Below are 24,074 nucleotides of genomic sequence, written 5' to 3'. Positions count from 1 at the left end.
GGTTTAGTATAGAATAGTTTATTTAGGGCATGAGAAAGGGAGTTGGGAAGGGAGTAGAGACAGACAGAAAGACAGATAGACAGACACGAGGAGAGCCTGACCAGGTACATGTGGAGAGGGGGCAGAGGAGGAGTGGGGAAGCAGGAAGTGGGAAAATGAGGTTAGGGTGAGAAGGGGCAGAGAGTAAGAGAAAGTGGAGGGGGCAAACAAGCCCCTTTTATAGTAAGCCAGGCATACCTGACTGTTGTCAGGTAATTGGGAGAGAGCCTAGAAGGAATACTAATAACACCTACATCCTGTCAAAAAAAAAAAAAAAAGGTAAATCAAGTTGAGAAGAGTATCAATGTCAGTATAACAAAATAAAACCCTATGATATCGATGTTAGAAAGGATTTGTATCCGCCAAGAATTCTGCAAGAAATGGGAGGATTAACTTTTAGTGTCTGGAACTGATGATATCACAGGACAGTGACTGATATGATCTGATGATCTAAAATTTACAGCTAGGAATCTTTAATGAAAAGAATAGTTTATTATTGATGGGAGGTATAAGGAGAAGACAGCCATCTCTAGGCCCAGAGGCAGGAGAAATACGTGAGAGAATCTACCATTTTAATATGTCTGTAAAGTAGGCAGAATCCAAGGAAATCCCGAGAGAACACACTGAGAATAAAAGATATCTTTCAGATGTCTGACTAGAGTTCAGAAGACTCCAGTGTTTTTATCCTTATGCTTAGTTGTTAAGGTTCAAGAGAGCTAATGAGTATCTGCAGTATTTTCAATTTTTACTGACAATTATAACATTTTGAAAATTCCTAGAAAATGAGTGGTAAATATGGAGATCTAAAAATACTAGAGCATTTGGTAAAAGTTGTTGAATTGTATAAAAAAAGAGTGTCCTCGCTTTCTCTTTCTCTCACACATATATACTCTCTTCCACCCTCAAACACTCTGGTATGCTAGAAATGGAACTTTGGGCCACAAAACAGCTCTGTTACTGAGCTAAGCCCCCAGCCCCTTTAGTGGCTTGAGATTGGAATATTAATCAAGCTCTACTGGACTTGAAGTTTAGATTGTGACATGATATGAAATTTTAAACTGTCCGTAGATGTAATTACTATGTAAATAGGCTTTGTCTGCAATGGTAGAATTTTGTTTCCTACAAGTAGATGCTCCGAATACCTGATACTTTCAGTCTTCCACATATTTTTATGTGAGAATATGTTTTCTAATTTTCAGTGGACTTTTTCTAAAATAAGTTGTTTAAAAACTTGGGTTGTTTGATAACTATTCCCTGTGGACAGTATTCCTTCTTTTACCTTTTCACATTCTTGACAACTGCTAACTTTGCATACTTTTGACTAACTCTTCCCACCTGGACCTAACGTTTAGTTATAACAATGTTGTTACCCTTAACTCTGCCTTCTAATGCTGGGTGTTTTCTGTCCTATCTTTCATAACTATTTGTATTTTTTATGGTGTGTGTGTGTGTGTGTGCGTGCGTGCGTGCGTGCGTGCGTGCGTGCGTGCGTGCGCTGTACTTTGCTATCCTACATGTAAATAAATGTATGTTAGTATCGCTGATAAATGTTTGACCATTATACAGACAAGAAGACGATTAGAAAATAGATGAACAGTAGGAACAGTGAACTCCTGAAATTGTGTTATATAGAGGTAGGAAAGATAAAATTGTGGAGCTTCAGGGTAGAATTTCTTTTTGCCCTTTGTAGTATAATGCTATATTTTAAAGAACAGCTGATTTTGATTTTCAGTGTCATTACACAATGATTAGTCACAGTTTTCAACAACCTTTAAGTTGGGCCAATTTATAAGAATTTTCTTTAAAATTTTTTAGTGTTCTCATGTTTTCTGTTTACTGGTGATTTGAAGGTTTTTTTTCCCCTTCTGCTTGTGTGTTGAGAATTATCTTCTGCCCCTTGTGAACATGCTCTATGTGTAAAACATTAGGTTAGGAAACAAAAAGATACCCCAATATTGTTACTTAGTTTTTAATTATTTGCAGCATTACCGGAATGTAGTCTATGCTTTGTATTCATATTGAATCCGCACGTATGTAGACATTTGTATTTGCTTACTTTTTTTCTTATATATTTAAACAGTTCAGAAACTATTGCCAGATGTTGGTATATCCTGCTTTCTGGATCTGTACTTGTAAAAGATTCTATGGTCCTTCCTCCTTGCAGGTAAGTTTCCAGTGATACTGTGTGTTTTTTTGTTTTGTGATTGGATCTTAACTATTTATCTTTGAACTGTGCTCCCGCCTCAGTCTCGGTGCAAGGATTTTTGCATGGTTTGCCTGCTCCATCTAGCTAGATAAAATTAATATTGTAACTCTTTCCTTCTTTACTTCAGAGCTAATGTACATTTTTTTCCTCGGTGACAATCTATTTTTGAAATATATTTTTGGTTGGTGCAATTGCACATTTTGGCAGGAGTCTAATACTTAAATTTATGATGGTGTAATTTTTCCTTTCTTTGTGTTTGAACCTTACTCAGTTATGTGACTTATTTTTAGTTTTCTGTAAGACAAAGATGATAACCCTTGGTAAATGTCATGAGGCATTAGCAAGTTTGGTTACTCAAAGCTTTCAAAAGTCTGTTAGAACTCATACTCTACAGCAAGATTACTGAAGTTTGTATTTCTAGCTAGCAATTCTTAGGCAGATTACTTAACCTCTCTGAGTTAACTCAGAAGTAGGTATAATAAATAATAGTAGAAGCTGTTTGATAGACCGGGTCTGCAAAATACATAAGTTAGCATAAATAAATCTCTCGTAGACATCTCCTGGCTATTTACAGTAGTTGTTAGCAATATTTATAATTATTTTTTGTATTTTAATATACCTTTAAAATATATTCTTTCATAGTGTATTTGTATTTTGATCTGCTACTTTCCCACTAAACCCCTTCTCAACCTGTATGTTGTGTGTGTGTGTGTGTGTGTGTTACATTCATGCTGTGCCATGGTGCACATGTCAGGAAATCAGGACAACTTGAATCTGTTCTCTCCTATCATGTGAGTTCTGGAGATGGAACTGAGGTCCTCTGCCTGGCAGCACGCACCTCTACTCACTGAACCATTTCATTGTCCCAAGAAGACTTTTAAAGTGAGACATGAGAGTACAGCTAAGTTAGTTTAGTAATGTTAAATTTATTAAACTAAATACCAAGGCACAGGGTATCTTGATTTATATGCCATTTTAAAAGTCATATCTTGAATTCTAAAACTTTAAATTGTTGGCCATGGGTTACATGAAATCTGTGCTTCTTCATGAGTAGAATAAAACGTGTTAACCTTTTACAAAGATTTTGTTGTTGTTGCTGTCCTTGGTTATTTACGCCTTTTTGCTATTCCTTTCTCTATGTTTGTGAAACTTAAAATAATGAAATTTTATTGGGTCTGCCTGTGGTTGATTTTAGGATTAGTATTTTCTTTTGAATATTTTATCATTCTGTGTTTTTTAAATAGTTCCAAATTTGTTGTAAAAACTCTTTGTAGCCAATAAATGACCATTTGTTTCTAATCCAGTCAATGAAGTTTTAGTTTTTAGAATAACTCGTAGGAATATGTTTTGAACAAAGTTAAAGTTATGTTGGACATTAACTTAACTATCCAGAACACAGCAAACATGATAATACTCGTTTAGTTAAACTTTATACTAAAGAATATGGGTACTAGGTCTTTATTTTTGTGTGTGTGAAAGTTATGAGACACTCATTAGGATGAATGAGTTAATGGAAAGAGAGGTTCATAAAATGGTAGTTGTCATAAAATAATCATCATATTATTTTTGGCTTGTGTGAATGTTGTTTCTAACCATTATGATACAAGAAGAATATGAGCCCTCCATAGTCTAAGACTTATGGATGATAGTAGTATTCCAGCCCATAGAAATACAATGAGGTTCTCTACTGGGGCAGCTTAACTTAAAGATATTAAGTATTGAATGGCCTCGTTACTATTAAGGATAAAAAATAACTGATCACACCCCAACTGAGAGTGAGGTCCCAAGTCAAAAACAAACCAGAAAGGGAACTGTTTTTTTCCCCTTATGACTGAAATACAGGCTTTATTAAAAAATATTATTTGCAATCCAGTACAAGAGAACTTTAGAGTACCTCTTGCCAAAAATTAGTTGATACTGTCTAGGAACTTGAGAGCATGAACTGATGAACAGTCATGGCAAGTAGGAAAAGCACCCAAGTCTCACCCTTTCTTCCAGATGCTGACTGGCCCACAGCTGGTAAAAGGGTCAGCCCCACTCTACCTGCCAACTGTAGGGCAAAGACCTTTCTTGTGTAGCCTCTGCTGACAAAACTGTCTCTGGTGCCTGGGAAAGTAGAACACTGACAGAATCTACAACTTTTATCACAATGTAGGACTGTTGAAGGGTTAATTTCAATCAGAGAGTCAGTCCATTTGGAGTTGAGGAAGTAGGTGAATGCAAAAGTAACTGGCATGGCATTTTAGCTAAATACTTCTGGATTTCCATTCAACAACAAAACAACTCTTTTTGACTAATAAAATATAACTATCATTCAAGAAAGTAGTTCTAAACTCTGACCCAAATGAAGAGGGCACAGTCCTATTAGTCATTTCTAACTATATCAATTATATATTCCACCATAATGTCTCTGTATATTTTATTGGCTAAAGTTTACCTTATAAATGTTCACTTCCAGTAGCCTGTATTTAAAGAGAATGGGGGAGAGAGTAACATGTACAAACTATGAAAATCTATAGGTGTAGTTCTTATCCTTCAGAATTCTTGCCTTCAGCAGAAACTAGGCTGCTCTGGGTTCTTTATCTGATAGTGGGAGCTGAACTTTATTGTATAATGTTCCTGATTGTCTTGCCTTTTTGTTGTTTTAGTCGTTGCTGTTCTGGACATAAGAGTTCTTCTAGCTACAGTTGTGTGCCACAAACCAATTTCTTCTTTGTAATTGGGGTTAGTCACTTGTGACAATAGAATAACATCTGTTTGCTGCCTATTGGTTTAGTGGCTAGGGAGAAAAAAGATTATGTTCTCCTGGTAAAAGCATTAAGACTAACCAAGCAAAGTTCAGAGTTGGTATGAAGCAAGCAAACATACTATAAATAAGTTGTTAGATTAAAGCACTAAGAATACTGGGAAAAACAAAGCATTGTTATAGCTGTGTTGCCAAAAAAAATAAGTTTCTTGATGGCCTAGTCGGCCATCACTGGAAAGAGAGGCCCATTGGACTTGCAAACTTTATATGCCCCAATATAGGGGAATGCCAGGGCCAAAAGAATGGGAATGGGTGGGTAGGGAAGTGGGGGGCGCTATGGGGGACTTTTGGGATAGCATTGGAAATGTAATTGAGGAAAATATGTAATAAAAATATTAAAAATTAAAAAAAAAATAAGTTTCTTGATTGAAGGTAATGCAATCTGCAGTGCCAGATAAGAAAATATACTCTGTAAGCTCATGATTGTCAGCAGTACTAGCAGAATCTAGAGTATGTTTGACGAGGACAAATAACCTGACTCCTCCATGATAGAAGCGATCCATTATAAATTACGTAGCTCCTATAGTTGTCTTGTCCCCTTGAGAAATGCTAACATATTAGGAACTCAGTATTGTTCCTACTTCTGAAAAAATAGGTACTCAGATGTAATTTGATCCCCATCTCATCTTCTCTTTCTTTGCTGCCATACTCAGTATGTTTATAGTCTCACTGCACAAGCACTGTACAAGCTTGGGAAAGAGACTGATGGATGTCTATTCTTGCCTTCTTAATTATTAAGAGCCTTCTCTGGAACTTGACAGATGGTTTAGCAAGTAAAGTGCTTTCAGCCAAGCATGAGGGCCAGAGTTTAGATACCTAGCAAACATATAGCTGTCTAGATGTATGCTCATAGTCCCAGCGTGGTGGGTGGTAGTGGTATGGAATAGAGAGGATGAAGAGAGATAGGATCATATGTCTTGTTGGCCAGCCAGTCTAGCCAGAACACTGAGCTCTGGGTTCCCTGAGAAACACTGTTCTAGAAAATAAGTTGTAAAATGGTGGAGCAAGACATCTACTGTCCACCTCTAGCCTGCATGCACATAAACATCTGTACATACATACTATAGAATAAAATAACAGCCTTCCCCACAGCATATGCCCTTTTAGAATCTACATGGGCACAGATATCTTTAAATCCTGTGCTTGTTCTGAAAGGTGCTCATTTACATACCTCTTCCCAGACTACCTTGTTACCAGGCTTCTAATTCTGTTCTTTGAAATCCCTGACCATTCAAAATTAGTAACTGTCTCTTTACATCAGTAATTGTGGCCATCTGTTTATGAGAAGAACAGTCAAAGAAAAAAATCAATAGTTATATATAAAGAACCATAATGCATTATATGTGTTACCTCAAGTTCCATTTCCTAGAAATTAATTCATTTTCAGCTTCTGTAGAATCAGCATTCCTTGGAAGCATGGGTAAGAGCTACAAGAAATAAATGGTAAGAGTAACATAGTGGCTTTCTTCAACTTAGTATCTATTTTAATAGATCGTGTAATTTAATAGGGTTAGTTGAGGAACTGGTGGATGGCTCAGCAGTTAATACTGGCTGCCTTTCCATAGGACACGGGTTTGATTATTAGTACCCACATGGCAGCTCACAAGCACCTGTAACTCTAGTTCCAGGACACCCAACACCCTTTTCTGACCTCCACAGGCACCAGGCATATGTACATGGCGCACAGACATATATGCAGAGAAAACATATACACATTAAGAGTAAATATTAAGTAAGAGTTAATTCAAGATTCAAAATCTAGGTATGATCGGAAAGCTCATAACTATATTGGCCTATATAGGGATGAACTAGGTCAGTTGAAGTGGAAGTTGGAAGTTCATTGTTGTATGATTCTTAGAGCTTCTACTATTTACTATTAATTGAGTAAAAGCACAGACTTAAAGAATAATGATGTTGAGTGGCCCTTGAGTCTGAGGGGGTTCAATGCCCCAATGTAGGGGAATGCCGGGGCTGAAAGTGGGGAGTGAGTGGGTGGGGGAACACCCTCATAGAGACGGGGAGGTGGGTGGGATGGGGGCTTTCCGTAGGGGAGACCTGGAAAGGGGATAACATTTGAAATGTCGATGTTCATGGCCCATATTATCACCAAAGGCCATGAAGATGTTCCAGGGCTGGACTGCCACTTGCTTGGGACCATGGTGATATTCAAGCACTACAGAGTGGGTCCTGCACCTTGCCTGGGTAGCACAATAGGGCTGGCACTGGTGGCATGGGTGTGAGTGAGCCAGCCCCAAGGACATGAGAACTGCCCCACACTTGCTGACTGTGGCATTGGGTAAGTTGGCGGGGTGGGGACAGTGGTGGACTTTGAGTTGGCCAGCATCTATGAACTGCTGGAGTGTATGAAGGGGCCAGAGAAGGAGAGACTGGTATATTTCCGTGAGTTTTAGGGCACCCTGATCTATGTATATGTAGGAAGTCCAGAGCAGTTGGATATACATAGTAACAAGCAGGGGTGGGGGTGAGGATATGCATAAACTACTAGCAAAATAATAGTAAACTGAATCTAAGGATGTATTTAAAATACTGTGTTATCAGCATTAGAATTTTCCAAATACAGGGTTGGTTGTGCATCCAAAATCAGTTAATAAAACATACTATAATAAAATGATAAAACTGCTGGATGATTTAAGCATAGAAAACTATTGATAGAATACAAAACAAAGTGAAATTTGTAGACATACAGGTAGCAACTTCCTAACCCTTTACTTTGTGGTCTTTTTATTTTTTCACTTATTTCTGACCATTTCCTATTAATTTTTGCTCCTGGTGATTTACTGACTCTCCCCTTGGTTTCATAATTTTTATTTGCTTGTTTATTTGTATGTGTTCATGTGCCATAGCTCACATGTGGAGATTAGAGGACAATTTGGAGGCATTCGTAGGTCCTTGGAATCAAACTCAGGTTGCTAGACATAGACTCTCTTGCTTGACCCTATTGCTGGCTGTTCTGTATTGATTATCTAGTCATTTAAAAATTGTAAAAGGAGGGGGTTTTATGTGTTGTCCCCCACCACTGAGTATAGTTTTACTTTTGTCACAGAAACAATTGGAGTGTGTGTGTGTGTGTGTGGGCCTTTCTTGCCTTTGTCACAGAAACAATTGGAGTGTGTGTGTGTGTGTGGGCCTTTCTTGCCTTTGTCACAGAAACAATTGGAGTGTGTGTGTGTGTGGGCCTTTCTTGCCTTTGTCACAGAAACAATTGGAGTGTGTGTGTGTGTGTGTGTGGCCTTTCTTGCCTTTGTCACAGAAACAATTGGAGTGTGTGTGTATGTGTGGGCCTTTCTTGCCTTTGTCACAGAAACAATTGGAGTGTGTGTGTATGTGTGGGCCTTTCTTGCCTTTGTCACAGAAACAATTGGAGTGTGTGTGTGTGTGTGTGTGGGCCTTTCTTGCCTTTGTCACAGAAACAATTGGAGTGTGTGTGTGTGTGTGTGTGTGGGCCTTTCTTGCCTTTGTCACAGAAACAATTGGAGTGAGTGTGTGTGTGGGCCTTTCTTGCCTTTGTCACAGAAACAATTGGAGTGTGTGTGTGTGTGTGTGTGTGTGTGTGTGTGTGTGTGGGCCTTTCTTGCCTTTTGTTGGCTGTGAGTTGTCGGCCTGTGAATTGGTCCCATACTTCATTACCCAGAATACCATTGTGTCATGCAGTTTGATAGCTTGTTTTCCACCTTCGTTTTAGTATAGTAGATTCGTGAAATTTCTGTGTAAATCTTTGGATTGTTATGTCAGACTTTAAAATCAACTTTCTGGGATTTTTAAGTTATTATTGTAACTGCACTGAATCTGTACAATTTGGAGGAAATAGCTGTTGTTTTATTAATTGGATATCAGATTTTGCACATCTTATGTAAATGGATTCTAGTTTTTGTTATATTTCTTAAGATAGTAATAAGAATTGTTTTGCTCTATAGTCTCACTATCTATAACGGATGTGATTATTTTGAGCCTTTTAAATTTGTGAGATCAAATCTAGCACTTCTTCAGAACTGTAGTATCATTGTTAAAAAGATGCATTTCTGTAGACAGTTTTTAATGTCCTTGTGTTATGTGCTTGTTCAGTTGGCTCCTTTTTCTCACATACCCACTAGATATGCTGTGAATCACAGTACAGTATGGACTTGAGGAACTTTCCAGAGATCTCCAAAGTGTATAACGTGTGTGTGTGTGTGTGTGTGTGTGTGTGTGTGTGTGTGTGTCCTCTCTACTTCCCTTCTTTTATCCTTCTTCTCTGCATTTCTATCTCCTCTCTGGTACTCCAGCTTTACAAATTTGAAAATTTTGAAGCAGTTTCTCTCTTAAAATTAAGTTGATATCTTTGAGTTCAATAACTGCTTCTTGGGTAGTGTTGTCAAGATTACATGTAGCAAGGATAGTAAGCTAAGCATTGTCAAGGTCAGCTTTGCTGCGGCTTTCTCTCTTGGAAAAAGATGCTACTCCTGAGCTGCTTACCTTCCATTATCTTGGAATTTTGTCACATATATATTTTTATGATTTTCTTTCATTTTTGTATTCTCATTTACAAGAGTGTATGCAGCTCCTGTGTTTCATGCTTTTCTGTGTTGCATGAAACTCCTTTAGATTTTATGTATTAGGTAATATATAAGGCTCCATTTTGGAAACATACATAAAATGCTCCAGTATAGAAATAAAGTGATCTTTTTTTATGTTCAAAAGGTAATTTCATTAGATTTGGGTAGGGGGTGGTTTACTGTACCGCTCTGGCTGGCCTTGAATTAGATCCACCTGCCTCTGCCCTCTTGATTGCTGGAATTAAAGGTGTGTGCCACAATGCCCTGCTATTCAATTTTAGTGAATTTTGTTTAGGATTTTTATTGTAAATTATTATTTTTTGTTTGTTTTAGTGTATTTATTTTTATTTATATAGTTCACTATAGCTGTCTTCAGACACATAAGAAGAGTGCATTGGATCCCATTACAGATGGTTGTGAGCCACCATGTGGTTGCTGGGAATTGAACTTAGGACCTCTGGGAAATCAGTCAGTGCTCTTGGCCGCTGAGCCGTCTCTCCATATCTTACATGTTATAAAATTGTGTAATTATAATTCTGGCCTCCTTGTGAAAGTATATGCTACTTGTTGCTTTATTTAGGCCCTGGTCCCAGTTCATTGGTAAAGTTTTGTAATTTTCCTTATAAATGACTTAGAATTTATTCTGAGTAGCCTTTTTTAAACAATAGTATCCTTCCCCTTCCTGTTTATTTAATGTAGAGGCAGTGTTTTACTTTGATATATAATTTTTATTTCATACATATGAGCATTTTGTCTACATGTGTGTGTGTATACATATATATTGGTGCCAGTAGAAACCACAAGAGGATGTCAAATCCCCGAGTACTGAAGGTTGTGACCCACCATGTGGGTACTGATACTCAAACCCAAGTTTTCTGCAAGGGCAAAAAGCGCTTTTAGCCACTGACACTACACACACGTGGTTCACTTACACACACACAGGAAAAACAATCATACATAAATATAAATAACTTTTTAAAAGCCAAATTTTCTAAACTTCTAACAACTATCTAGGCCTCTTATGGAAAAATAAAAAAATATTCACTAAATATGAACCTAAGTGAAAGATCATCTCAGATTATTAAAGGACACAGTATAAACAAATCATTTCTTACTTGGGTCTATTTCGTATGTGCCTTTATTTTCTCTAGCTATTTCCCTGAAACCATTCAAAATTTAAAAGATAAGGCTCAGAGTAATCAAGTCTGAGTTAAGCTAGTAGACTATACAGTAGATCAGTTCCTATTGCTGAAAGGAACTGTAAGCAGTATAACACCTCTCAGACCCCTCAAAGATCTCTGTGTCCCCGTGCTAGTGTCTTAGATCTCAAATTTAAATGTACACTACAGGGTTTGTCTTTGTGTCTCAGGTGTTTGACAACTTTTTTTTAAATTGACCTTTCTAAAGCTCAGTTTTTCTTTATTTCTTCCTAGTTTTGATTTGCTTAGAAATCTTTTTCTCAGATGAAGCATATGGAATACTTAGCATAGACTTGTTTAAGGCTTTTTTAAAATTTTTTTTATTTTTTCCAAAAATAACTAATTTGGCGATTCCATTTTTTTAAAACATCATTTTATTGTCTATCTGCATTTCTTCATTTACTAAATGTTTTTTGTTTCTCTGTGTTATCTAGCGTAATAGTTTACTTTTATAAAATATAACTATACTATCACATCTTGAATATTTTTCTTTCAATTTAGTCTTGTTTAATTCTTTAGAATTTAAGATTAGGTGAATATATTACATAAACAATTATGGGGACTAAGTAAAGAAATTTTGGAAAAAGTTGTACATAGAACTGAAATGAGATTTGTCATATTTGAGCAATTAAGAACTCATTTGTTTTTGTTAGAAAATCTCAATAAGATGATCAGAATTTCTCAGTTAATATCTTGGAGCTTTTATTTTTCCCATATTGACATACGTTATAACTTCTGCTAAAGAAATTGTTTTTCTGTTTTTATAGTTTTGGTAAGCAGTTTGGAGGAAAAAGAGGATGTGATTGTCTTGTGTTAGAACCTTCAGAAATGATTGTGGTAAGATGCTGAATTGCTTTTTTGTACGCTTCAGTTTCAACTCTAAATGTGGTAGGCTTTCAATACCCAAGAAAGTTTCTTTTCCATGGCCTATCCTATGATGATATTTAAATAACATCAGAACCATATAGCACCTTTATCTATTTTTATCTCTAACACTTCTGTGGTGGTTGAAATGATGTCTAAAATGATAATAGAGGTAACATGTCCCAAATTTGGTAACTTTCTTTACCTGTTCCACCAGAAAAGTAAAAAGTAGGCTTGGGGGAATGCGGGGAGGAAATATGTGTATCTCTGTCTGTGTGTCAACAAAGTGGGGAGGCCTCTTTAAAGGGACATAATTTTTTTTCCAGTGTTTTTTCCTTTGCCATTAATGGAGTCAGTAAACGTCAGATGAGCTGAGGGGAAGAGCTAGAGAAAATAAAGGCACATAGGAAATTGGCCCAAGTAAAAATAGTTTGTTCCCAATACTTGTACTCTTTAATTATTTGAGATAATATTTCATTTAGACTTGTGTTTAATGAATATATTTTTATTTTCCATAAGAGCCTATATAGTTGTTAGAACTCTAGAAAATTTGGCTTTTAAAAAGAGTTATTTATATGTATGTATATTATGTATGATTGTTTTTCCTGCATGTGTGTAAGTGAACTACATGTGTGCAGTGTCCACAGAGGTCTGAAGAGGGTTTGGCTGCCCTAGAACTATAGGTGGTCGAACTGCAGTGGATAACAATGTGCTTTAATACTTAGTGCACATGCAAGAGGACTATAGCATGTTTATGTATCAGGAAAAGTCAGGAAGTCATTTTAGGCTACAGTCGTCTTACCTTTGCTGTTTGAAACGTGGATCTGTTATGTCTTTTTTGTAAAGGGAGTTTGTTTGTGATGTTGTTGTTGTTGTTGTTTTAGAAAATGTTTAAAAACCAAGCTAAGCTCTGGCTACTGGTTGTGCTTAAGTTCCTTGAGATCCCTCAGTAAAATGCATGTCAGCATATTTAAAGCCCAGAGTTTATTCTGGCATCTTACCATGTCCTTTTTATTTACTAAGACTTAGAAATCGTTAGCTTACATTTTCATGTACCTATTAATTTATCACCAGATTGTTTAAGTATTAGACTGGTGAGAGGGTTCATCAGGTAAAGGTACTTGCCACCGAGTCTGACAGCCTGCTCTCCAGAAATTGTTCCCTGACCTCCACCATTGGTATGGAGTTGTGTGCATGTGGAGTAAATAATGTAAGAAGATGTTAATAAAAAGTGCTTAAGGATTGTTAATTTTTGGCTGGGTGGTGGTGGCGCACACCTTTAATCCCAGCACTCAGGAGGCAGAGGCAGGCGGATTTCTGAGTTGGAGGCCAGCCTGGTCTACAAAGTAAGTTCCAGGACAGCCAGGGCTATACAGAGAAACCCTGGCTCGAAAAACAACAACAACAAAAACCAAAAACAACAACAACAACAAAAAAAGAATTGTTAATTTTTAGACTAGTAAACTTAATGTGCAACTAATTATAAGCCAGACATCATGATTCTCGCTTTAATTCAAGCACTTGGCCAGGAGGTGGCAGGATGAATATGATTTCAAAACCATATAATGAGTCACAGGCGGCATGGGTTACTTAAGACTTTGTCTCAAAGAGAAAAAAAGAAGAGGAAGAGAGAAAAAGAAGAGGACTAGGGTGAGGAGACATATATTACTAGCCAGAATACTAACATACATACATACATACATACATACATACATACATACATACATACATACATGAAGAAAATTACTGCCTAGAATTTTAATGTGCACATTTAATGTATTAAATGTGCCTTTAAAAATATTTAACAATGAATTTCCCTTTATACCTCTTTATCATCTTTTTCCCCTTTAAGAAATAAAATATTTTCATTACCTGGCAACAATGTAAAGGAAACATTTAAGAGAATTTAAAGTAACTCAGGACTCAGATTAAAAACACTCCCATTGGCGAAACCTAGGGGCATTTGGGAATCCAAATAAAAATTTATAGTGGTGATGGTGCCTTCATATATCATACAAGTAGTTAAAATCTTGATGATCTGAAGAAATGAAGAAGGATGATGAGCTAGCACTCCTTGATGGTAGAATGCCAACTAACAAATGGTAAGGAAACACTTGGCTTACAATTGGTAAAACTAGAGAGGCTAATGTTCAGTTAGGCAACAGAATACTTAGGACATCACAGAGGATGTTCCTAGCAATTATTTATAAAGGGGACATTACTAAATGTTAAAATATGGCAGATTTTCACCAGAATAGTAATTACTGTTACTGCTATTTTATATAAATATATATACACAAACTAATGGGATATTACTCCTTTTGTGACAACACTGAAAAGAAGAAAGGTCATGACTAGAATGTATTCTTGTTCAGTATTCATACTTAAACAAAGTCACAAATTACCAGACAAATTAGAGAATGTTCTACAAATTAATGAGATCTCAATGACAGGAGATAGAACGGTCAAGGAACCATGGAACCATTCTAAAAGACATAAATATAGCATCTAATGAACATAGTGGTTGTTGTTCTTTTGACTACTAGACAGTGGAGAATTATAAATCCTGTTAGCAACGTGGCACACAGGTAAGATACTATTGAAACCTTGATTTTGATAACTGTTTTGCTAATATGAGATAAAGTTCTAGGCATAAGAAAATGCATGTTGATAAATTTCATGAGAAATAGACAATGTCCCTCCAGTTACTTTTTAGAACTGTTTTTGCTGATTCATCTGTGTTTATAATGCTTTATTAATTATAGTAGAAAATAATCCAAAATTTCAGAATGTATTAAAATGTTGAGAATTCATTGAAATATTTGATCTCTAGTAACTTCAAGGATGATTGGAACTACCTACAACCAGACACCTTTTTCTTCATTGGATATGTTAGCTTAGTTGGTATCTTTCAAAGTAAAGATCACTTTGTTGCCATGGTTGTAAATGCCTGTAGTTCCAGAACTCCAGAAACTGAGGCAGGTGAAATGCTGAACTTTCAAGGACAATGAGGGTCATAGTGAGACCCTCTCTCATAAGCAGAAAAAAAACAAAATTATCTTGTTTTTAAGAGGTTGTGAATCTATTATCTAGAATGCATTTCATTACAGTCACAAAGATTTCTTTTCCCTGTTAGGAATTTTTGGGTTGAGACTATACTTTAAAAGGTTCTGTACATGATTTTTATTTCATTTTATTTTCTTATTTTTAATTTTTAAGTATAGTTTCTTCCAGGTAGGAAGACAAGGACAGCTACTTAACAGCCTATGACCCAATACATTCTTGGGGTTAGACAAGTTTTTCCTAAGAGAGAACAACTATATGAAAGGCACCCATGGTGTAACTTGAAGACTTCATCAAAAATTAAAAATAATAGTAAAGGGTTTTATTAGCAGGCAGTCATTAGCATTGGAAAGCATCTAATAAAATTGGAACTTTTGTCTTTGCTGGGAGTGTGAGGTGGCTGCCACCAGTTAGAAAAATGGTTAGGTAGTTGGTCAACACATTACCCATTCATTTCACCCCAACATATATAACATCTGGTAAACAGAGGTACACATTATCCATAATTTCCCCAAAATAGAAATAGCACAAATATCTGCAACTTGAATAAACCTTATTCAGAGTCCATAAGATGGAATAGTACTCTGCCTTATATAGAGTGAGCTATCTATTCTGCCATAAATGAACAAACCTTGAAAATACTCTGTTAAGTGAAAGAAGCCAGAGGGGGTGAGGTAGCGGTGATTGGGATGTAAAGTGAGTCAATAAATTAATTGATAGAAAAAAATATTGTGCTGAATGCAAAAATAAAAAATGGAAAGAAGCTAGACAACAAAACCATCAGTTATATTACTTCATTTATATAAATTATGTACAATAGGACTCCAGGTGGTGGCACATGCTTTTAATACTAGCACTCTGGAGACAGTGGCAGGCAAAACTCTGTGAGTATAAGGTTAGGCAGGTCTACTACATACATAGTGAGTTTGATGCCAGCAAGGGCTAGATAATGATACTCTATCTCTGTGTGTGTGTCTGTGTCTGGTTTTTTTCTTCTCTGTCTGTATACCTGTGTGTGTGTGTACACATATGTATTATACTGCAAATAAATATTATATTACAAGAGAGAAATTGAACTAATAGGAAAAATTGAGATTAGTAGTTACCTTTTATGGAAAAGGACATAGAGATGAAACACAGACAGATGCTGAATTTCTTTAGGGTGGTAATAATAAGCTAGACCTAGAAAGTGGTGACTGTTAAAGAAATTCATGACTATACAGAAAGCCACTGAACTATGAGTAGGTTTTTTTAATATGTGAATTTTATATTAATAAAAAGAAACAGGAAATGTCATAGGTGGTTTAACTACAATGGTAACTAGAACAAGACTACAGTACTTCGAGTACCAAGGGAACTTTTTAAACCAACAAAGAATACACATTTTAGGACTGGAGAGATACTCAACAGTTAACAGTTGTGCTCTTGCAGAGGACCCAGGTTCGATTCCTAGCACCCACATGGTGGCTCACAACCTATTATTCCAGTTCTGTTGCTTGTTTTTGATTTCTACAGGTGCAGCCATCAGGCCTACACTTGTAAAGCTTATATACATGCAGACAAACTCCCATACACAAAGAATAAAATAAATAAATCTAAAGAAAAAGACTCATTTCAGAGAAATAAATATAAGAAATACACCTATAATAGTGAGGCTTCATTTATGTCATAGAACCATGTGCAGTAAATAAAATGATAAGTATACTGCAAGTGCATATATAATATGTTCCATAAATAAGTATAATTGTGTGAATCTGTCTTGGGAGAAAAAACAGTTTAAGGAAGAGAGATATATATGGCTTTGAATATCAGGTGTAAGAGTTTAAATTTATCAAGGGTAGGGAGATGATGCTGATTAACAGTACTGGCTGTTCTTTAGAGAAGCCGAGTTCAGTTTTCAATACCCCAGTTCCAGGGGGTCCAGTGCCACTTTTTGGCCCCTGCAGACACCAGACATATGTAGTGCACAGACATACATGCAGAAAAAAAACCTATACACATAAGATGAATTTTTAAAATTTCAGTAAGTATAGTAAACATTGGCTGTCCATTGTCATATTAGGACACCTGACAGGATGATTATCTTGGTAGCTTATCTGACTACAGTATGCGATTGGAGAAGTTGTCTAAAGCAACAGGATCACTATTGATGTATTATAAGACTGAAGTGATTAAAACTCAGGTAAGGGATGGTGATGATACTGTTAAAAGAAAAGGTGGCTGGGCAGTAGTGGCGCACACCTTTAATCCCAGCACTTGGGAGGCGGAGACAGGTAGATTTCTGAGTTCAAGGCCAGCCTGGTCTACAAAGTGAGTGTCAGGACAGCCAGGGCCACACAGAGAAACCCTGTCTTGAAAAACCAAAAAAAAAGGAAAAAAAGAAAAGAAAAGAAAAGGTGTTAGGAGAGGGACATGTACAAACAATATTGACCGCCTGAGAAATGGATCTGCTCTTTGGAAGATAAGCATGGAGCTGGAAATTGATTGTTGACTGAATTACTTAATTCATTGCCTAAAGCATATTTTGTGATAGCAGAGAGATGTGACATTAGTAGGAAAAGTAGTTGTAGAGAAAAAAAAAAGTAATTTCTATGTTAGGTTAGTTATAAAGTATAATTTAGAACTTAACAGTACAGGTTTGAACAAAGATTTAAGTTTGGAGAGCTGAAGAGAATGTTCTTAGAGAGGACTCAGGTTTGGTTCCCAGCACCCACATAGAGCTGCTCACAGCTCCACGGAATCCCATGCCCTCTTCTGGTCTCCCTAGGTACCCGCACATGTGTAGTATGACTCACACAGACATATACACATATGGGCATATTAGTGAAAAATAAATCTTTTAAAAATATTGTTTTTTAAAATAACTTTTTTTATTTGTTTGTGGGTTTTTTTTTGTTTTGTTTTGTTTTGTTTTGTTTTTGAGGGTTTCTCTGTGTAGCCCTGGCTGTCCTGGAATTCACTCTGTAGACCAGGCTGGCCTCAAACTCAGAAATCCACCTGCTTCTGCCTCCCACGTGCTGGGATTAAAGGCGTGCCACCACTCCCCGGCGATATTGTTAGTTTTTATAGTAGTGATATATACTCTGTAATTGGATAGCAGTCTTATGTCAAGATTACAGGTTTTGCAATTAGATAGGCCTGCCAGCTCACCTTTAGTAAGGGTCACTCTTATGAGCTGGAAAGATACTAGTCCTTGGGGGTTTCATTTTGTTTTTTACCTAGAGATAGTAAATGGAGATAGTGTTGCAGAATGAAATATATATACACACACACATACACACACACACACACATATATATATATATATATATAATATGTCTATTTTAAGTGGGCTCTATAACAGCTTCTCTGTTGTTTTTAAAGTTGCCATCCTTACTGATGTTATTATGCATTAAGGTGGACAAAAAAAGAGTTTCTATCAAATAATAGAGTAATTTTGTTTTGCTTTTCAGTAGTTCACTAAAATGATAGCCATGATTGTTATGTAAGTAAAGTAAATGCATAATAAGGCAGTTTGTAATTAGACTAACAGCCAAGGTATAATTATTGAATGTGTAGGTGTAGCTAACAGCCTTCATTTCTGGTAAGAGACTTTACTTAGACGGATATGTTTATGTGCTCAAGACAGACAGTTTCCTGGAAGGAAACTGTGGTCTCTAGTTCTTTATAAAAACATTGTCTTTAATCTCTTTCAACTCAGAACATTGCCTTGTACAGACTGTTTCTTCAGGCACGTTCTTGGCAGGAATCAATGACGCTTCCTTATGAGCCTTTTAAGACTTCATAGACTGTCAGAAAGATGGAAAAACTGGATATTTAATCAGGAATCTGAACATGTATTTCAGGTAGAGAATTCCAAAGATAATGAAGACAGTATTTTACAAAGAGAAATTCCTGCCAGACAGTCTCGACGAAGGTTTCGGAAAATTAACTATAAAGGAGAACGCCAAACCATAATAGATGGAGTGGATATTAATAACTACCTTTCTGTGAGTATATGTCAGACTTTTTTATGGATCCTTGATTTTCACATAAAATATCTTTAATTTAAATGGTTTTTGGTCTCTACCTGTAAAAGTTATTGTAAAATAAACAGTTTTTAAAAAACATGACTACTTGACTGTTGGATTAACTAGAAATTTTCTTATCTGTGGGAATTTTGCTTTAGCTTTAGTTTTACTTAGAGCAATTAACCAAAATAAGTATTTGTGGTAGCTTAGTACATAAATTTGTGAATTTTCTTGCCTTTATAGTGACTGAATTAGGATATAAATTGAATCTGAGAACTCAGGCAGTCGACTAATGGGAAAACTTAATATGATGGAAAAAAATAACAAAAGAAAGAAAACTACGGCAGTTCTTCCTTGGCCTGCAGGACTGTTAGTCACTCATAAAAACAGGCACTAGTGTAGAAATGTGTATTAAAGTAAAGAAGCAAATGAAACATTGAACTTTGTTAAAGCCAGAGAAAGGAAGCTGTTGCTTTAGAAGTCTTTTTTTTTTTTTTTTAACTCTGTTGGTGCAGATAACATCTTTTTAGACTGAGAAATGAAGTAATTTGAAGAATAGGCCCATGGGCATTTTAAAGAGGAAATTCCATAATTATGTCTTCTAAGGAGTCAGCACTGCAGAGTTTCAGAACTGTTAGGTTGCCCTACAGCTGTCCTCCTTTGGTCTGAGTTTTAAGTGACAATATTAGAGAGATGGGAGAGTTGGTTGCAGAAATTGACAAGAGTCTGTTGCTTTCGTTTTCAGGAAAGAAATGCTCTCATTGTATGACAGGGTAGAAGAGGATAGTCAGGAAATTGGTTTACTAAAATAGGAATAGGATTCAAGGCAGCTTTAAAGAGTCTGTCACATTTGCCTAATTTCATTAATAGAATATGTTCTGTTTCTGAAAATAAACATACTGGTTCCAAAATTTGCAACTAATACTGGAGCCATACAGAGAAACAGTTTCTTTTTAAATATACAGTTTATTACTGGGAAGTTGTGGCCCACACCTTTAATCCCAGCACTCCGGAGACAAAGGCAGATGGATTTCTGTGAGTTTGAGGACAGCCAGGTATACACAGAGGAAACCCTGTCTTGAGAGCCCTTTACCAGGTATATTATCTCTCTGTGTGTGTGTGTGTGTGTGTGTGTGTGTGTGTGCGCGCGTATACGTTATATGTATATGAATTTCCTGTTACTAATTAAACTGTCTTTTACCTTGTTATATACAATGTCTATTTTAAATTTTTTAAACATGTTGTGATTTTTAAAAGCTTATATATAGTTTAAAATCTTTGAGTGCTGCTAGATTTCCTTTTACATTTTGAATGAGAGTATAGTGCTCTATTATAACAATATGCCACAGTTAACTAATTTGGAACTCAGTATTTGTTCATGTGTACTTTTTATAGACTATATTAATGGTATTCAGTGTCCTGTCAACACTTGCATACAGTATACACCGATCAATCCAACCTTTTATATATCTCCATCAATACTCTCCCTAACCTCTTGTTAATCACCTTTTGCTTAGATTGACTGTCTGTCCATGTTTCTGCATGGGTATGTGAGGGTACATTCACCTGTGGTGTGTGTGCCCTATAGAAGCTAGAATCCAAATTTAAGTATCTCCCTCTGATGCTCTATACCTTAACTTTGAGAAAGTCTTTCAGTGAACCTAGAACTCACCATTTTGGTTAGATTGACTAGCCAATGAAACACTGAGCTCCAAGTTTCTGTATATTTGTATGTACCTGTACCGTCATTACCTTTATAGTGATGGGAAATCTAACTCGGAACCTGTGTTCTTTGCCTGCTGAACTGTCACCACTGCCCCAAATTGGCTTTTTCTTGGCTTCGCCTTGAGAGAATGCATTGTCTTTCTATATCTGATTGTCACTTAATGTAATTCAGATCCTTCCTTCATGCTTCATTTGACAGAATTCATCTTTATGTCAGGATAATAACTGCATTTTGAAAATATACTACATTTTGTCTTTGTCCATTCATTGGTGGGTTCATGCATCAACTCGTGTATACCAGGGATGGGAGTTGCTCTTTAGCATGTTTCATTTTCTTTTGTTTTAGACAGGCTGTTGCTTTATTGCCAGGGCTGGCTTTGAATTGTGATACACACACAAGGGGAGGGAAGGGGGCAGAAGGGCAGAGGTATCACCATATCCAACTAGGCTCAGCTTTTTGAGGTGTTTTTATACTGTCTTCCATAATGGTTCTTCTAATTACAACTCATCTATAGAGGGTGAGAGTTTCTTTTACCTGTACATCCTTGTCAGCATTTTGTGATTTTGGTTTGTCTGTATTTTACAGTTGACTTATTGGTGGCTATGATGATATCATATTACAATTTTGATTTATTGAATAATTATGCTCGATGTCTTAAGATTATATTGATTGATCATTATATTGCTGCCTTTTGAGAAGTGTTCCGATCATTTAGTCATTTTCCCTCTATGGCATTATGTGGAGCTTCTCCTATTGTTTCTGAGTTTCTTGACTATTATAGATGTTAATCTTGTGTTAGGTGAATAGGTGGAATTTTTTATATTCTCTACACTTTTGGGGGGTTTTTTTTGTTGTTGTATAGAAACTTATAGTTGTATTTGTCATTTCTGTTCCTATTGTTGGTGTTTTTAGGCTTATATTCAAGTACTGCCTATATTCAGCATTGAAGTGTATCTTCTGTGTTTTTTGAATTGGTTTTTAGTAGTTTTGGAAGTTGTAGATCTTTGTTCTTTCATGCAAGGTAAGAAATACATATGCTTATCCATTTTCCTGGCAATGTTTATTAAAGGGCTGTTATTTCTTTGGTAGTTTCAGCACCTTGTTGGGAATCTATCTACTATAGATGTGTGGTTTGTTTGTTTGTTTGTTTTTTCTTTTTTTTCTTTTTCTTTTTTAATGAAGTCTTTTATCTCTTCTGTTCTGAACTTACACTAGTGCCAGCATTTTCTGTTTATTCTTGCTTAGTGCTGTTTTTGAAGTTGATACTGTGATGCCTACAGTTTTGTTCTATATTCCTTTTGTCTATTTTAGGTTGTTTGTGTTTCCATAAGAATTTGGGGGGGGGGTTCCCCCTTGTCTTGTTAAGAATACCTTTTTTGAAAGGGGTTACATTGAACCTGCAAGTTGCTTTGGATACTGTGGATAGGAACATTATTTGTATGTAGGTCTGTGCTCATACAGGTTGGAAGGTGGTGTTGGATGCCCTGGAGCTAGAGTTAGAGGAAGTTGTAACCTGCCCATGTGAGTCCTGGGGACTGAACTGTGGGACTCTATAAGAATAGTACACACTCTCAAACCACGGAGCCGCCTCTCCAGCCCCCAAACATTAGTATATGAACATAGAAAGAATTCATTTTAGAGGTCTGTGACTTCCTTTGTTAAATTCAATTCTAGGCTAGTTTTGGTGAAGTTTTTGTATTTCTTTTTTAATGTTTGGGGTTAGAGTATTCTTTGTTTGATTTATACCTCTTAAGTATTATATTGGTTTCATGATATCTTTTTCAGTAGCTTCATTTTTTCTATATATTTAAAAATAGTAATGAGTCCTGACAATGTGGTATACACCCTTAATTCTAATACTCAGAAGGCAGAGACAGACAGATTTCTATGAGTTTAAGGCCAACCTTGTCCATGTAACAAGTTTTGGGCCTTCCAGAAGGGCTACTCAGTGAGACCTGTATGTACTGAATTTTTTTAAACTACCAATTTTCATAAATGTATGTACAGGTGCGTGTATACAGGAAGGCCAGAGAACCACTTCAGGTTTCGTTCCTTGCATTTGTTTTATTTTATTTTATTTTATTGGGAGTCTCTTCTCACTGACTGGCCAAGTCCTATTTTTGCTTCCCCATCACTGTAGTATATACATCCACATCATTTCTGATCCTTTTATTTTTGTAGTATGAGTACTGGGGACTAAACGCAGGTTCTGATATTTGCAGGACAAGCACTTTACCAAGTGACCTCTCTACCCAGCATCTGCATGATGACCTTTTTAATTTTGCAAATTTATCACATTTTTCAGTTCTAATAATCCTTTGCTGGGGTTTTTAGGCATCTCTTTTTTTTTTTTAAGTATGTCCCTCACATTTACTTCTGAAACATTGCTAATTTTTTAAAGGCTTTTCTGTGTAGAGAATCATATCTGTAAGCAGGTGTAGTTTGCTTTTCTATTTGTAATACTTTTATTATTACATTTTAATTTCCTTGGTTAAAATTTCCAAAGATTCTATATTGAATAAGCAATACAAGTGAACATCACCATACCTAAGAGAAACCCTTTCAGCATTTCTCCTCCCAGTATAATGCTGGTGCATTTCTATCTTATGTGTAGCCTTTATTAACTTTAGTCTGTGATCTCTCTAGATATAATTAATCAGGCTTTTATCATGAAGCAGTGTTCATTTTTACCAAATTTATAGAGAATGACTATAGGATGGGTTTTTTGTTTGGTTGGTTGGTTTGTTTTTGCTTGTTTGCTTTACAGAATAGAGTTTAGGGCATGGGAAGGTGAGTTGATGGGGTAGTAGAGACAGAGAAAGGCAGGGGTTAGGGGAAGAAGAGGAGTAGAGGTCGGCCATGAACATGTGGAGAGAGAGGAGGTAGGGGATAAGGAGAGAAAGGACAGAGAGGGAAGAGAAGAGAGCAATATACTTTGCCCTGATGTGATGTATTTTGTTAGCTTTCTTATTTGTGTGTGAGTGTGCAGACATAAACATGTGTATGTGCGTGTATGCATGTGTTTGAAGGTACCCATGTGGAGACCAGAGGACAGACTAAGTTGCTGTTCCTCAGGCACTGTTAACTATCTTTTTTGGAGACAGGATCTCTCACTGATTTGAAACTCACCAAGTAGGCGAGTCTAGCTGATCAGTAAAATTTAGAGATTATCCTGTCTCCACCTTCCCAGTGCTGGGAGTATGAGCACTTGCTGCTGTGAGAAATACTATCTATCTATCTATCTATCTATCTATCTATCTATCTATCTATCTATCTATCTAGTCTCAAAGTCACAGAGATTATAGTCCTGGAATTAAAGTTGTGCACCAGTAAACCTGGCTTGCTAACCCTTTTATAAATGAATTTTCAATAGTGAACTAAAATAATCCCCACTGAGCTTCCTCCATTGCCCCTGTTTACTAAGTTTTTAAGGCACGCTCTCTCTCTCTCTCTCTCTCTCTCTCTCTCTCTCTCTCTCTCTGTGTGTGTGTGTGTGTGTGTGTGTGTGTGTGTGTGTGTGTGTGTGTGTGTAGTTTGTTTAAGTTTTCTGTTCCCCTCCACTTTAGAAAATTTTTGTTGGGGCTGAAGAGATGGCTCAGCATTTAAGA

General features: G+C 36.4%; 1 protein-coding gene across 7 annotated transcripts in view; it reads left to right on the top strand.

The window, feature by feature from the left end:
* The window catches only part of Rapgef6 (Rap guanine nucleotide exchange factor 6), a 177,236-nt gene that overhangs the window by 33,063 nt on the left and 120,099 nt on the right, over positions 1 to 24,074 (top strand). For all 7 annotated transcript variants that reach the window (XM_029483210.2, XM_029483211.2, XM_029483209.2 and 4 more), the window contains exons 4-6: positions 2,120 to 2,203; positions 11,571 to 11,640; positions 18,576 to 18,719. In XM_029483210.2, coding sequence (XP_029339070.1) covers positions 2,120 to 2,203; positions 11,571 to 11,640; positions 18,576 to 18,719 — 298 coding nt within the window. The remainder of the gene's footprint in view (positions 1 to 2,119; positions 2,204 to 11,570; positions 11,641 to 18,575; positions 18,720 to 24,074) is intronic.

This window comes from Mus caroli, unplaced genomic scaffold (genome assembly GCF_978045245.1).
Source record: "Mus caroli unplaced genomic scaffold, Mus_caroli_1 scaffold_13, whole genome shotgun sequence".
Lineage (NCBI taxonomy): Eukaryota > Metazoa > Chordata > Mammalia > Rodentia > Muridae > Mus > Mus caroli.
This window is presented reverse-complemented; position numbering and strand designations above follow the sequence as displayed.